Source organism: Sciurus carolinensis, chromosome 17 (genome assembly GCF_902686445.1).
Source record: "Sciurus carolinensis chromosome 17, mSciCar1.2, whole genome shotgun sequence".
In the NCBI taxonomy this organism is placed as follows: Eukaryota; Metazoa; Chordata; class Mammalia; order Rodentia; family Sciuridae; genus Sciurus; species Sciurus carolinensis.
In genome coordinates this window covers 65,285,389-65,302,010 of record NC_062229.1, presented here as the reverse complement: position 1 = coordinate 65,302,010, position 16,622 = coordinate 65,285,389, and the positions used below count along the sequence as shown (strand labels likewise).

General features: G+C 50.4%; 1 protein-coding gene across 1 annotated transcript in view; it reads left to right on the top strand.

The window, feature by feature from the left end:
- Positions 1-16,622, top strand: part of Lrig1 (leucine rich repeats and immunoglobulin like domains 1) — a 132,236-nt gene that overhangs the window by 54,663 nt on the left and 60,951 nt on the right. Inside the window, exon 3 of the mRNA XM_047532091.1 lies at positions 1,894-1,968. Coding sequence (XP_047388047.1) covers positions 1,894-1,968 — 75 coding nt within the window. The remainder of the gene's footprint in view (positions 1-1,893; positions 1,969-16,622) is intronic.

Below are 16,622 nucleotides of genomic sequence, written 5' to 3'. Positions count from 1 at the left end.
CCTGAGGGTGCCTTCTAATGATAAGGACCTTCACGGGTACTGTGAAATTTTCCTGGTTGCGATTCAGACTGATGGAGGGTTTTCAGTACCCCTGCGCCGCGGCGGGAAATGGATCACAGCAGAGTTGCAAGAGATAAAAGGTGAAGCAGAATCTGTCCGGTTGGGAGGAGGGGGGGGCAGTCAGATAACAGACTGTTAAAGTAATTAATTGCCTATTTCAACACACAAACAAGGGCTCTTTAAGTGGAGAAAGGATTTGCCACATGATACGGATCTGCTTTCTCTCTGCCAGATGCTTCAGTCATGAAGCTATTAAAACAGGCATTCTGTGCCCCACGGCCCAGTAATTGCCAATCTTCATCCCTAACCGGCTTTGGCACTGAAGAAAGCAAATGGGATAATTCAAGGCCTTTTTTCCTTCCCTTTTTTTCCCTTCTCCTATTCATTTCTGTACAAGATAGCAGACAACTAGATTATTCTGTTCTGGCAAATGCTGGTTCTATCCTTGTCTGAATACAGCTGTCATGCCAGTGGCCTGTCTTCAGATAGTGCCCCGTGTAAGATGCACCACCCTTAAAAAATCGAGAGCAAGATAACCCAGTTTTATTCCCTTGACTTTGCATCTCAAGTACAATTTCTTTTCCAGCCCGTCACCCGGCAGAATGCCTGGACGCTATGCTTTGGCTTTCTTGAGGTTTCTTGGGCTCACATTGCAAGTCTGATTTTTGGATTCTCTTCCCAGATTTGGAAATACATGTCCATGTAAGGAGGCCAGATTGCACGGCCTCTGGGGGCAGACCAGGCAAACTGTGTTTTTGTCCGTGGGCTTTCCCTTCCATTAAGAGATATCAACTGTGAAAATAGAGATTTAGAACGTTCCAGCAGGAAGGGAGCTTGGAGAGCACATCCTGTCTGCAGAGGGTTTTCAAAACGTCTGTGTGCAAAAAGCATGTGTATATGTTTGTTTTCCTGGAAGACCATTTAGAAACTCCATCAGAGTCCAAAGAAGCCGGAACCTCAAATGGATGAGTGTCTCTGAGTCCAGCCCCTTTGTTATTTCATAGAGGAGGCGTTGAAATAATTGGTCCCATGTGTCACCAGCACCTCAGAACCCCACACAAATGAGCCAGTGGACTCCAGCTCTCTTTTCCTGCGTATTGCCCTGTGGTTCAGGCAGAGCACTGAGCAACCAGGAAGGGACGGTCTTTCCTCTCCAGATCCCTTCCTGACAGCTTGAGCCCACCAGGAACACTCTCATTGATGGACTTGGGGCCACACGTGACCTGAACCTGTGACTGGGCCTATTCTCGCTACTTGGTGTCTGTTAGTCTTGATTTCTCAGCTTGTCGGTACTGTTTATTTCTTAGTGTTTATTTCTTACCAGGGGTGTGAGGCTTGGTTTATTTAGTGTTTTTGTTTTTTTTCCCTTAGTGTTTATTTCTTACTAGGGGTGTGAGGAATGGTTAGACTTTGTGACTTCACAGGGCTTCTGTCCCTTTTAAAACTTACTTATGAATTCTTTATCTTTTATCACAGTAGAATTTCATCTCCTGTGGCGAGCTCAGCAGTGGGCTTCTTATTGTTTTTTGATCTTTTTTTTTTTTGGTAGTGGGATTGAACCCAGGAGTACTTAACCACTGAGTCACACCCCCAGCCCTTTGTATATTTTATCTAGAGACGGGGTCTCACTGAGTTGCCGAGGGCCTCACTAGGTTGCTGAGGCTGACTTTGAACCCGAGATCCTCCTGCCTCAGCCTCCTGAGCTGTTGGGATAACAGACATGCACCACCATGCCCGGCTCAGCCGTGGTTTTGATTTTCCTCATATGTTTGTGTTTCTAAACTCCTAACTTAAGTGCTCCACATGATCCATTCCCTCTTGCTTTTGTTACAGGTACCTCCATAACAATGAGTTGACGGCCATACCGTCCCTGGGCGCTGCCTCCCCGCACGTGGTGTCTCTGTTTCTGTGAGTAGTGCCATCCGGGACTCTGGGCCAGGGGGTGGGGCGTGGTGTTTTCTTTGCTGACGCTCGTGGCAGGAGAACCTGTGGTGGTGGTGTGCTCACTGATGAAGAATGCCCTTCTTCATGTAGCCTAAGGATCGTGGAAAATGCATTTGTTGTTCTGAGGTTTTGCAGAATCAAAAATTGGAAGTTTTGCCTTATTTTCTTCTGGCGGTGCTGGGGACGGGACTCATGCTCGGCAAGTACTCTACCATTGACACATCTCCAGCCCTTGACTTGTCTCCAATTTGGGGTAAACTAGGACTTCTTTACTTGCTCTTCCTACCCATGAAGCTGCCACTTGGTTGAATAAACTGGAATGAAAGGAAGCTGTGTGAATTTATCAGACAGCAGGCTCACCTCTGTGCCAGTGAATTTGGGACTGAGTTTACTTTTAGGGCTCTAAAGAAAAAATAATGAGGTATCCCTTGGCCCCTGAAATCAGCATTTAAAAAAAAAAAGAAGAATTCATTGTCATGGTCTGTGTTAGAGTGAAGTGAAATCCGTGTGTTCTTACAGAGGAAACAAAAAAGGACATACAGGGTTTTAACCAAAAAAAGGCAGGGAGGAAGCCCTGGAGTGGAAGCCTTTGAGCTGCCTGCCTTTGCTAGAGGTACGGCACCTGGCCCGGCCCCTTCCTGCAGCCTGACAGGTCCTGGCTCAAAGTCTTCCCAGCTGTGGAGTCCAGCCATCCTCTCCCGGATTTTTTGGGTGCAGCTTCCCAAGCAGAGCACCTCCTTCTTCACTCTGAATTTCCTGTCCACACTCCAGTCCTGCACATTTTTACTTTATCTTGATTTTGCTGGTTTTACGATTCCTTTGCTCACCTGCCTGTGTCTTTTGCTCTGGAACTCAGGGTGGGCCGGGGGATTCGGCAGGAACGCGCTGTTAATAAGATCGCCGGGGGGCTCGTCCATTTCAGATTTTGGCTGGCTGCGGGCCCTGTGTTCGGGGAGTGCCGGGTCCTTGTGAAACACGCCCTGGGGCCTAACCCTTTTCAAGGCTGATGAGGGTCTTTCAGGAGAGCCTGGGAAGGGACTGGATGGTGGTCCACTGTATCCTGGACAGTTGACTTCATCTCTGAATCTCATTGAAAAAAAATGTGTTCTTGACTTTTTTTTTTTGTACTGGGGATTGAACCAGGACTCTCTACCATTGAGCTGCATCCCCAGCCTCTTTTATATTTTGAGACAGGGTCTTGCTAAATTACTCAGGGCCTAAGTTGCTCAGGCTGGCCTTGAACTTTCAATCCTCCTACCCCAGCCTCCCGAGTTGCTGGGATTACAGGTGTGCATGACCATATCTGGCTTTGACTCATTTTTCACCTGGGGAGAGAGAGCAGGGCCAGGCCTAGAAGGGAGCAGAAGGTCCCTGAAGCACTTGCTATCATGCGGATCACCTAGCAGGTGTTTGCTACTTGGTGGCTGCTAACGGTGGCTGGTTGTCACTTAACTCTTTGGGTCTTAGTGAGATCTCACCTGTAGGGCCATAGGCTTTGTGAGACAGTGAGGGAACGAGAATGGAAAGCAGGAAAACCACAGCCCTGGAAGTATAGGCAGGGGTCTCGCTTTCTTTTTGTACAACTCGTTCCAGGTGCAGAACCTGGAAGGTGTGTCATCGTGGGCTGCGTTAGAGGAGTCAGCCTTTTGTGAGGCGAGTTATGGATGTGATAATCCCAAGTGTTCATGCAGCCAAGTGCGTGGAGATGCTCGTGAGTCCCGGCTGCTAAATCCCAGGTTGTGACCCAGCCGGGTGGTATCCGCTCCAGGCCCATTAGAAGTGCAGGGCCAGGTCCCCCAGAACCGCATTTAACAAGCTTCCAGGCCATTCTCCCACTCGCTAGTGTGAGAAAGGCTGGTTTCATTCCCCTTTTTCTCGTTTGGTGAGGAGGCCAGGATCTCAGAGACTATCCTGGTGTTGTCAGAGAAGAAGGCGCGGCTCCCTGAAGGTCTTCTAAGTTGCAAAATGGAGAGGTAGAACTGAGAGTGGACACACGTGTCCATTCAGGGGTTCCTTGTCCACCCCCTGCCCTCGGTGCGGGAGCGTGGCAGGTGACAGCGAGCCACCCCGTGCCCGAGGCAGGAAGGCCCCCAGCTTGCCCCTGGGCCTGTGGCACTTGAATCACGCCTTGCTTTGCTGACTAAAAATACATTTCTGTTCCTTGGCCCCAGTGCCCGTAGCAGCGGGCTGTTTGGCCTTGTTCCTGCTCTTCCATTAGACAGTGTTGAAGTATGTACAGCAAGAGAGAGAAAGAGAGAGAAAAAAAAGACTCCCTCCTCGTTTTGATTCAGTTTGGAAAATGCAGGTTAGCGCTGGCAGACTCTTTGGCCTGACGTTGGTCCCCATCTGACTCAGTCAGTGATTTCTCTGAGACTGTAGAAATTGAGGGGTCTTTATTTTCTTGGAGGATCTTAGACTGCCTGCCTGGACCTAGTGCCTGCAGAAAGTTAGGTTAGAGCGTGCCCTGTGGGGAGCCGGAGACCCCGTATTTGTGCTATCACCCTGCATGCATTTCTGGGTTCCCCTTGTGGTCTATGCAAAGGGCGGGGAGAGGACAACAGAGCAGGCAGCAGAGGAGTGTCCCTTCACAGCCAAAGGGCCGTCTTTTCCATTCTGACCCAAGAAGGCCTTTAGCATCTCCATCCGGGCGGTGGTTCCTCTTGATCAGCTTAGAAGAACGTGTGTTCCTGATGTCTTTCAGAAATGGAGAATTCAAATGTGTCACATGTTCTGTGACTGTTTATTAAGCGTCTCCTGTGCCCCTGCACTTGTGGCCCAGAGACTATCCCAGGGTGATGTGGGAGCCCCACACATTGTCTGAAAATGTGCAAATAGTAATAAATTTTGGTTTTGCTCGTTTGTGAACACAGGACCTCCTCCCACCTACGAGGCAAGTGCTCTACCACTGAACTGCACCCTGACATTTAAGAGTCCTTAATCCCTCAATGCACATTCCACCGCCCCGCTTCCCCCTTTTTTTTTGGTACCTGGGATTGAACCCAGGGGTGCTCAACCACCAAGCCACCTCTGCAGCCCTTTTTAAAAATATTTTATTTAAACAGGCCTCACAGAGTTTCTTAGGGCCTTGCTGACTTGCTGAGGCTGGCTTCAAATTTATGATCCTCCTGCCTCAGCCTCCCAAACTGCTGGGATTACAAGCATGTGCCACCCTGCCCAGTGGTTTATTTCCCTTTTTTTGAGCAGGTGGAGGATCAGAAAAATAATCGAAAAATGCAAAGGGAACGGAGCAAATGTCTGCTGTGAGGCCATGTGAGATAGAGACAACTTTCTTGGGACAGGTTTATAGGGAGATGCAGGAGGGAAAAGTGGAGACTGGGTGTGTATCCTTCTCTACCTCTGATGCAGGTGTGACCTGGGACAAGTCCCTTTTTTCTTATTTGTTGAATGAGGCATGTTGAAACAGATGGTAGAAGTACCCTTCCTTCAATGATCCAGAAATCCAGAGCAGGGGCAATGTCACCGAGGACACGGTTGGCCCCTCTGTCCAGTAGCTGCTCTTGGTATTTTTTCTCTTTTATCAGAAGTAGCAGATTTGTGGTTTTCAGCTCAGACACTGTCATTCTGGACTTGGCCTCTGGGAGGGAGAGCTCTTCATCTTGGTCATGTAGGAGGGTCCCGTGTCCCCAGACCCGAGTCCCCTTCTTTGCTGGGTGTCCCCCTTGGAAGGGTCTCGTGGGAAGCGGTTTTGTTCTGTGCCGAGCTTTAATATCAGGGCTTTGGAAGAGAGTTCTAGAGTTTTGGGAACCGGAGTCTACAGCACAGTTTCAATTGGTTAATACTTTCTGATTAAAGGGATCTAATTCAATTAAAGTGTTTGTCAGAGAGCAGATTTATTTGCATCTTGTTCTGAGGATAATATCGGGGCCATTTGTCCTTAATAACAGAAAGCATAAAAACTCAAGGCCAGCTTTTAATAGGATTGGGTTGGAGCGAGGGTGCTAATTTCATAAAAATAGTTCTCAGTAGAAGAAACAGCCTTTTGTTCAATGGGACCAGAGTCTGGCAAGTCGAATTTTACGTGTGAGATTTAAAAAAAAAAAAAAAAATTCGAACTCCAGGAAACTCCAGTTACGATTCCCACGGCAACAGTAATTTTGTCCGAGGCATACGCGACATTTCTGCTGAAGAAAAATTTCCGGTTTTCCTGCGGTGTGACTGCACTTGCATGGTTGAGAAGATTGGCTGCAGGGAGAGGGCTCTTCTTCAATCCTGGGAGGCCACCGTGTGCCCTGGCTGTGCCCACCCGGCTTCCTCTCCAGGTGGTGGTACCTGTCAGAACTTGTCCCTGCACCCTGCCACCTCCTTTGCACTCCCCCACCTGTGTCCACCAGGTGGGAGATAAAACAAAAACGGGGTTGACACAATTACTTGTGACTGTGAAATTGCCATTAAAATTCCTTGGGTGTATGTGTTGTGGTTTTTTTTTTTTTTGGTGCCAGGGATTGAACCCCGGGGCACTTAACCACTGAGCCACATCCCCAGGCGTTTTTTATATTTTATCTAGAGACAGGGTCTCACTGAGTTGCTTAGGGCCTCCCTAAGTTACTGAGGCTGACTTTGAACTCTCCATCCTCCTGCCTCAGCCTCTCCAACTGCTGCAATTACAGGCATGCTCCACTGCGCCTGGCAGTCATTTGCTTTTGAGGAAAGTTTTTCTCTGATGTTAAATGTACCTGGAAGACTTAGGGTATGAATAATTTAAAAAATATATATATATATCTACTTATATATATATATATATATATTTGAAATGGTTCTAAGTATTCTGCTGTGACCTCTTAGCTGAAGAAAGACTGACAAATTAAAAGGGATGGGATATTTAACATGCTAATAAATTGTAAGTCCCAGAGAATAAAACTTGGAAAGAAAGCAACCTGGTGTCTTGTCTGTGGCCCCTCTCAGAGTGAGGGAAGTGAGGAACTGGAGGGATTACCAGCAGCAAGGCCTGAGCCCTCTTCCTGGCTTGATCTGCTAGTGAAGTAAAATCAATGGGAATACCTAACTCTCCAGCAAACCCTCTAGGCAAAGAGAGGGAAGAGATCAATCTTCTTTACAGACTCCTTAGTGCGGAGATCAATCCACATTAAAGTATAATTAAAGAGCAGGTCTTAGAGAGCAGGCAACCACCAGAGCCTCTGCCCCTTAGGGCTGGGACAATAATTAAAAGTCCCCCTGAGGGCTCAGCCTGCAAGCTAGGGGAAAGGAGACCTAGAGTTTAATTTTGGAAAGTTAGTCTTGGCTTCGGGACCTGAGCTGGGGCTGTCAGTAATTAGTCTTGAGGCACAGGTGAAATTGTACTGAGCAATAAATAGTTGCTGGCATTCCTAAAACAGGACGTGTGCACACGTGTGCCTGCGTGGGGCTGGAGTCGTTACTCTTGCCTAAGGAGTGAGAATAAATGAGACCACTCTCCTTTCTCTTCACTCTGCTGCCCTTCGAACTTCCTAATACGTAGCATCCCCTAAAAGGTCAGCACTGGCAGACACCATAAAGAATTCATGTGAAAAATCTTCTTTTGCACGTGGTGTTTATTCCTGGAAGTATGAAGTAGTTTTCGTCTTCAAAAATTGAGTGGGACTCTCAGGTGGTGGAGCTCTGTGTATTTATCCGATGTAGAACCTGAGGGCAGGTAGGTGTGTGTGCTCAGTTGAGGTGGCTGTGGATTTCTTCCCACGATAAAGGCTCATACTCTCCTTCTGGTGGAGGAATTGTCTGCTTGACCATCTGCCAATCAGATTAAGAGAAGACTCATCAATAACCAGGGGTGTTAGGAAATATGGAAACGAGGCAGGTGGGGTGGTGCACACCTGTAGTCTCAGTGACTTGGGAGACTGAGGCAGGAGGATTGCAAGTCTGAGGGCAGCCTCAGCAACTGTAGTGAAAACCTGTCTCAAAAAATTAGAAAGGCACCAAGTGCAGTGGTACGTGCCTGTCATCCCAGCAGCTCAGGAGGCTGAGGCAGGAGGATTGAGAGTTCAAAGCCAGCCTCAGCAACTTAGCCAGACCCTAACTAAGCAACTCAGTGAGACCCTGTCTCTAAATAAAATATAAAAAGGGCTGAGGATGCAGCTCAGTGGCACAGCACCCCTGGTTTCAATCCTCAGCACTGCAAAGGAACAAGAGGAAAAGCATGAAACAGATCCTTCCCCATGCCCTTTGGAACAGGCCTCCTCCGCAGGGAAACCCCATCCATTCGTGCGTCAGTGTAAAAGTCAGCCCTACCTGGGCCTCTGGCATCGTGTCTGCTCCGGCAGTGACACCCACCTCATCCAAGTGTAGAGTCAGTAGTAACTGCAGCCGTTTCGGGATGAAACCGTGGGCAAAGTTGTGTTTCAGCAGGTTGGATCCACGTTGATGCCAGCGTCTTGTTCTGCGAGCAGCCTCATGTTCTTTAGGTTCCCGCACCCTAGAGGGAAGGTATGACTGTAGTTTTTTTTTTTTTTTTAAACAGTACAGCAGCCAAAGAAATACATACAAACAGGAGACTGCGCTTCCTCTCTGCATCTTTGAAGAGGTGCTTGCTTTTGCCCTGTTTACCCAGGTTTTGTTGGTGCCATTGTTCTGGCTAAACCTCCTTCCTGTTCCCTGGAGAGGTCATGGCTTCCCCTCGACAGTAGCCTTGGTGGTTCTCAGGCTGGAGCTTGTGGAGACCGGCTGCTGGCCCAGTCCCCGTCGCGGCTCAGTGGGTCTGGGGGGCTCAGGAGGATTTGCTCTGCCCACATGTTCCCAGGTGATTCTGCTGCCCCTGGTCTGCAGCTGCTGCCTAGGCTCACAGGAGATGGGTGGAGCCCCCAGGCTCCCGTGTCCTTGCCAGGCTGCGTGGGCACTGGGAGATAGTGAAATATTTGGACAGGTCACTGGTGTGGTGACAGGCATCTGTCTGGGACAGTGGGGCTCCAAAGACCTGGGAAAGCAGTCTCTGCTGCTGCTGCTTTTTTGATATTTTTAGTTGTAAATGGACACAATACCTTGTTTTCTCTCTCTCTCTCTCTCTCTCTCTCTCTCTTTTTCTATCTTGGGTACCGGGGATTGAATTCGGGGACATATGACCACTGAGCCACATCCCCAGCCCAATTTTGTATTTTATTTAGAGACAGGTTCTCACAGAGTTGCTTAGCACCTCACTTTGGCTGAGGCTGACCTTGAACTTGTGATCCTCCTGTCTCAGCCTCCCAAGCTGCTGGGATTACAGGTGTGCCACCACACCTGGCTTATTTATTTTTACGTGGTGCTGAGGATCGAACCCAGTGCCTCACATGTGCTAGGCAAGTGCTCTGCCACTAAAGCAGTCACTTCTGAGGAAAGTGCTGGGGGCGCTGGACGTGATCTAGGTACCATGGGCAGAACAGACCTGGCCACAGGCTTAAGACCCACAGCTGTTAGAAGTGTGTTTCTGCTTAGTTTGCTGTTTACTGGTGACCACTCAGGGCTTCCCTGCAGACCTTTCCTGGTCACTCCAGAGGCAGCCGCAGTGGGCAGGAGGCCTGTTATCAGCTTCACCGTGGGCACAGGTGGCTCCATTCACAGCCTCCCTTCCAGGCCCAGAGCTGGTTCTAACAGCATCCACCTTTCTGCTGACTATCAGTTACCAACATCCTCGCCTAAGTCTTGATTGGCACTTCTTTGTTCCAGGTGGACATTCAAGAGTGTGACTGAGCGGGGTCATTCTGCCCTGCCAGGTCATAAGTGGGCAAAAGAGATGGAAAGATGGTGGAGGAGTCCCAGGCTGGTTTGTCATGAAGGCCTTGGGTTCTCTCTGCAGGGCACCTGCTGCTGGGTTCCCAGCTGGGTTCCCCATGAAGCCCAGTAAGGACAGATAGGCCAGATCTCAGAGCCCTGCCTCGGGGACTCTCTCCGGCTGCAGAGAAGATGGGTGAGCAGACAGGGGTTGAGCACCACGGAGCCTCTCGCCCCTTGTGGCTCACGGGCTGCGTGTCAGAGAAGGTTCTCAGATAAAGTGACCTTTTAGCTGAGACTCCTCCTCCTTCAGACTTCCTTTCTCTCCCCCTACAAGTGGGTGTGATTTACAGGCATTAGGTGGAACACCCTAAATGTTCAGCCAACACGTTGAGAACTTGGCGTATTCCGGACTAAAAGGACATGGCCGGTTCCATTTTGGGGCCAATTTGCCTCCCCCTCCTTTCTTTTCTTTGTCAACAGGCTTCTGTTGGAAGGCAGAGTGGACCCGTGGTTCTTCGATCCGCATGCCACCAGCGAGCCTCAAAATAGAAAATTAAACACCCGGTTTACAAAGAAAGCAGCTCTCTGTCCCAGAAACTTCCCAGGGATTCTGTAGTGCAGACGTCCTTTGTCCCAGTCAAAGCGAGCCCTGCGCTGGGAAAGCAGCGGCTGGGGCCTCCTCCAGGGCCTGCCAAATTACACAGTTATGACTTGTCATTTTCCTTCTCTCTTTTCTTCCTTCTTTGAGAGTGGGGGTGGTGAGCCAGCCAGATGAGAGGTACATCTGCAAGTTATTTGCAGGGAGAGCCAGGGAGCACCAGCTGCAGGGCCGGGGGAGACCAGGAGGGGAGAGCGCCTGCGGAATAGGAACTTGGTCGTGGAGGTCACTGCCTTTTTTGGGAACTCGGTAGCTTCAGTTCTGTTGTCCGGAGTTGGGCTGTCGTTGGGTGTTCCGCCGCTCTCTCTTTTCCTGGTGATCATGTAAGCTTTAAGTATAGTGCAAGATCCAGTGGGAATATGGTTGCCCACGGACCGCCTCGGAGGGGAAGCGCCTTTCCTTACAGCACCGGGTGCCGAAAACCATCCAGGGCTCCGTGAAATGGAGCCGGAAACTGAGCGGCCCTGGGTTGCACAATCTCCCCTGTGAGCAAGTGAGCGGGCTGGCTCCTGCCCATATCAACAGCCTCCTTCCAACTGGGACCATTTCCTCCTCCTCCTCCGCCCCCTCCTCACTTCCTGCAGGTGGCTTCTGTAATCCAGTTACCACGGGGGAAGCCTCCTGTGCATATGCACCTAATCCGAAAATGGCTGGCTTGGATTTTGACCTGCCGGGTGACCTCGCAGAGAAGGCGGGGCCTCCTGTGTCTGCTCACACCTGGCAGCCATTTCCAGCTTTACAGCCCAAGCGGAAGAAACGTGTTCTTATGCCCAGCCTCTCCTCCCCAGGGCCTGCAGTTGTCGGGCAATGTATAGGGAATGCTTCTTTTGGTGCAAAGGCAAGGGTTTGTCAGGATAGGAGAGTTTACTTAGTGAATGGAGTCACGCGGGGTGACCTTTGTTGGAGTGCCAAAACGGACAGATGTTGGCGATCTCCTACGGTCGACCTGCAAAAGAGAGTAGGTGTGGTCTGCTGAGGTTGGCAGGCATGGCCCTGCAGTCCTGAGAGACACTTGAGGCCCAGAGAAGGCAGGAGGTCTTGAGGTCCTGAGGAAGTGGCAGAGCCAGGAAGTGGCTGAGGTGGATCCTGATCTCATTTCTGTCCATCTTGGGGACTTGTGCTCACTGTACCCTTGAAAGTGTGTGGTGGGAAGCCTGGAAGGGTGTCATATCCACATCCAGTTGTGTTAGGTGTGGGACATCTCGGGCTTATGGCCTCAAGACTCCCTGATGTTGCTCTGGGGTGCAGCGTGAGGGGGGGTCCTGCCCAGGCAAAGGCCAGTCATTTCCCAGAATCCCTGCTTTACAAGTCTCTTTTAGCTTCAGGTGAGCTTACTCTGGACAGCAGTCCTTGATGCAAAGTAACGTGATGTCCTTCTGGTCCCTGAGGACCAGGCTGCTCCTGACCCCCATTCCCGGATCACACCCTCCAGCCGCTCTTTCCCGGCTGGTTACCTGGTTACCACGGGCCATCTCTTAGGTGTACAGGGAGGAGAAGTCATCTCCTTGTCAGGTCTCGGCAGAGCCCAAGCTTGTTGTTGGGCCAGGCCAGCAGATTCACGGGTGGTGGCCATCTGCCCTCGAAGACATCACTTCAAGGCGGATTCCTCTGCAGTTTCCTCACTTCCTGGATGTCTGTCAAACCCGAACAGCTGAGGCAGAGGTGCCAATTTGTGGTTTTTCTCTTCCCAACTTCTCCACCCAGCCGATGAAAGTGCGCTCTGTGAGGGCCGCGGTGCTGGGGCCCTCGGGGGCACCCAGTTCTGGCCCGATGTTGGAGGGCAGAGACTTTGGGGCATTTTATGGTTGGGGAAGCTGCCAGGGAGTTACTTATAGGTAGCGGGACTCCTCCCCCGGGTGGCTTTAGGTTGAAGGTAGGTGGAAGTGGGTCTCTGCCTCGCGTTGACCCCTGCGTTCTGTGGGGCACTTGGGCTCCCTGGCAGGGAGAGGGCTGGCCTCGGTGGGTCGGGGCTGGAGCTCTGCCTCCATTCCTCTTGCCACGTCCCTGGGCAGGCTCTCTCAGGCCTCGGTGCTCTCGTGAAGTGAAATTTGCAGGCAAGGCAACTGTTGGGGTCAACTGAACCAACCCGTGTCCTTGGTGCCGCGTCCATTCACTAGCTAGGAGACTCTGGTTACCCGGCACCCTGCCCTGAGCCCCGGGCGCTGTGGCAAGGTGGGCCCTGCTTTGGCTGCTCTGCTCTGAAGAGGTTGGGTGCCCCCAATGGAAGAGGTGTCGGGAAGCGCCTATCTACCTGTCCTAAAACGGGTCTTCCGTGCAGATATCCCTCGTGGCTCACTCTTGTGAGCCAGACGATGCTCACAGAGAGTCCCTGTGTGTGTTTGTAAGTCCGTATCTTTCCGGTATCTTCATTTCTCTTATAGGAGGCATTGAGTACAGCAGGAGAGTTGCTCTTTCCTTCTTTTCTCATTGCCTGGTCCTCTGCTTGGGGGAGGAACAGAAGCAGTAAAAGAGAGTGTTTGAGCCTTAAGCCCAGACCCTCACCTCTGTCTGCACAGTAGAATGACCCAAGGAGCTCTGGGGACTGTGGGTGCTGGATCTTACTACAGCGACACATGCACACCCATGTTTATAGCAGCACAATTCACAAGAGCCAAACCGTGGCACCAGCCTGGGTGTCCCTCAACAGATGAGTGGTAAAGAAAAATGTGGTACGTGTACACAGTGGAGTTTTATTCGGCTCTAAAAATAAATGAAATTATGGCATTTGCCAGAAAACAGATGGAACTAGAGTCCCTCATGTTAAGTAAAATAAGTCAAACTCAGAAGGTCCAAGGTCATATGTTTTCTCTCATATGCGGAAGCTAGAGAGGACAAAGGAAAAGAAAGGCAGGAGTGGATCCCCTAAAAAATCAAAGGGAGATCGGGAGCCGAGTGTGGTGGCACACTGTGATCCCAGTTGTTCAGGAACGGAGGCAAGAGGATCATGAGTTCAAAGCCAGCCTCAGCAATGGCGAGACAGGAGGCAACTCAGTGAGACCCTGTCTCTAAATAAAATGCAAAATAGGGCTGGGGAGGTTGCTCAGTGGTCAGCGCCCTTGAGTTCAATCCCTGGTACCCACCTCCCCAAAAAGGGGAAGATCAACAGAGGAAAGAGACCAAGAGGTGAGAGGTGGGGGGCAAGCGGGGAAATGCTGGAGAGGGATATTGGCCACATTATATTGTTATATCATGTGCCTGTACAAACATGTAACAATAAATCCCTTCGATATGTACCACTGTAATACATCAAGAAAAAAATGTGTGTGTCGGGGAAGAATCTAGATGCCAGGTTGGGGGTGTGGCTCAGTGGTAGGATGCTTGTCTAGCATGTGCCAGAGTTTGTGTTGGAGCCTAGCACCACATACCAAAAAAAAAAAAAAAAAAAAAAAATCTAGAAGCCCAGGCCAAGTGGCAGACCAACTAAATCTGAACTTTGGGTGGGGCCCATGGGGGGTAGGGAGCCATGTGGGACCCAGCAGTTGGCATATTAAGCCCCCTCCATCATTCTCTGGGTCATTTCAATGCACCACCAAAAGTTTTAATAAGCCTCAAACTGGGTAATTGTAGGTGAAAGGTATTGTTCTTTCTCTTCTTCCCTCTCAGACCTGTCAAAAGTACTCAACCTCCCCACCCCTACCTTCCTGCCCTACCTATGAACCTACCTCCCTATCTTTAACCAGTGAAGGGGAAGGAAATACTGACTGGTCTTCAATTTAGCACATAGGATTCTGGGAGTTCCTGGTAGAGTCTTTAGTTACCTTTGTCACATTGACTTCATGTGAAGTGACTGTGCAGTTCCCTACATAAAATGACTACAGAGGTGCTCTTGTCGTGTCCGGGGAGGGTGTTTGGTCTGAGTAGACCCGAGTACCTCAGTTGGTGAGCACAGATTTTGTTGTTGTTGTTTGTTTGTTTTGGTGCCAGGGATTGAACCCAGGGGCGCCTAGAGAGAGGGTCTAGCTAAGTTGCTTAGGGCCTCGCTAAATTGCTGAGGCTGGCTTTGAATTTGCAGTTCTCCTGCCTCAGCCTCTCAAGCCGATGGGATTACAGGTGGGTGCCACTGTGCCTGGCTTATTTCAAGCTCTTTAAACACATTTTTCCTTTATAATTTCTAAAATAAGATTAAGAATACAAGTGAAAATAGGTGATGTAAAAGATGAAGCCCCCGTCCCCAGATGTATTTTAATATAGGAAAATTGTAGTGCAGAGACTGAGTTGGATCATTGTATGGTAGGATTCTCTGAGGGATGTGTTCGGAACCAGATGCTGAGGGAAATTGTGTAGAGTGACTTTTGGAAATGCGAGAAAAATTCCCCTTGGACCTTTTAGAATGTGCCTTTCCAACAGATCAAGTGTATGCTTTTATAAGTGGAAAAACCTTGGTTATCAGCACCCACAGTGAAGTTTTTCAGCCTTGCAGTTGTTTGGTTCACGTGAGTCAGGATGGCCTATTGAGAAAGGGAGGGAGGCCCTTGGCCGAGGCCTGCAGCCATAATAAACCCTCTCTCCCCTGCGCTTTCCCACAGGCGAGGCTAGCTTTGGCCTCCCTCTCCCAGGCTCTTCAGTGTGTATTAACAAGAGCCCAAGTCAGTGATTCTTTATCGATTGCGTGGTTCCAAGAAAGCATCTAACACTTGTACTCACATGTTTCTGCTTCCTGGTTCTCTGGGAAAGGGCTCTAGTCCCTGAGAGATTCAGCACGTTATCCAAGGAAATGGATGCAGGTGTCTCTGTGCATTGTGGACATGGGATCAGCATCCTGGACAGGTCAGAGTTTATCCTGTCCCTCTGTCTTGAGATGAGAGAGCCACCAGCCTGCTGGTGAGGACCAGGGTGCTTCTCATAGGGCTGCTGCTTGGCGGGTGTTGGAGTAGAGAACGTTAGTTCTGCTCACCTGAGGCTGGCTCGCGGGGTGTCTAGAGTGTTTTCTCTGCCAGCAGAAGTCCTCCCTCACTGTCCTCTTGTTGGGACAAAAGTCCTAGCTCTTGACCCCCAGAACACAGGTGCTAGGAACCAGTGGGAAATGTCCCTCCCAGGAGGGCACGTGGCCACCTCCCCTGGTTCACAGTGGCAGTGGGCAGGGGGAGCGAGCCTCAGGCAGCTTGCCTCTCATCCTGACTTAGCCGGAGCCCCATCCCAGGATCTTTCACACACACTTCTTTGGGGAGGAGCTGGTTTTGCATTAGCAGGACTCAGCCCGGTTTCAGAATTCCCGCGGCTGCTCTCCTGTAGGCCTGGCTGGCCCGGGCCCTGCATTCTTGGAAAACTCATCCCTAGTTCAGAACTGCGGTTGCAGGTGACCTACTACTTGTGGGACTCCGGGTTCCTGCTAGAGGCCCATGTGCTTGTGAATTCTGGTGGTGGGGGAGGAGCAGGGTCACGTGCTTTGTGTTGAGACGTCTGACTGGGGGTTAGTGTCCTAGCCACCCCTTGGGTCCACTGCCAAATAGGAGACATGCAACTTGTCTCTAAAGAGCTCTCGTGGCCCTGGCCCCCAAGGATCCAGAGTTGGCCCTTTTCTTCCTCTCCTTTCCCTTCCAAGAATTCCCTCTCCACATGTAGCACCCAGTGAAGTGCCTGGCTTGGTGGCCCTGTCCTGAGTGTTTGATGAAGAAGTGAATGAAGGACCCTTTGTGGCCTCCCCTCTGGCTCCATTTCTTCCTGGTCTCTTACCACCTTCTGTCTTGAACTTTGTTCAAACAGTGCAGAACGAAAGCCCACACTGACAGGTTCTGTGGATCCTTTGCCTTTGTCACCTTGGTCTGGAATGGCTGTCCCTCTCCCGCCCTCCTCCGCCATGATGTCGTGTTCCTGCCCGTCCGTGCGACCATCATTTCCGTCTCCTCCTCTCTCTTTCCCACTGGAGGGTTGTGTTTCAGGCATGGGGTGGGGGGTGGTTAGGACTCATGACTCAGTGGTCAAGCCCAACTTTTTCTTATCACAGTTACCCATAATCGGCATTCCCAGCCAGGCATGGTGGCACATGCCTGCGGTCCCAGCCGCCCAGGGGGCCAAGGTAGAAGGAGATCGCTAGTTCAGAGCCAGCCTCCACAACATAGTAAGGCCCTAAGCAACTCGGCGAGACCCTGTCTCTAAAAAAATATTTTTTAAAAAAGAGGCTGGAGATGTGGCTCAGTGGTAAAGCACCTCTGAGTTCAATCCCTGGTACAAAAACAAAAACAAAAAAAAAGACATCCCAAACCATGTTTGAATGAAAGATAAATGAGAGGGCTGGGGGTGCAGTTCCTGATGGGACAGT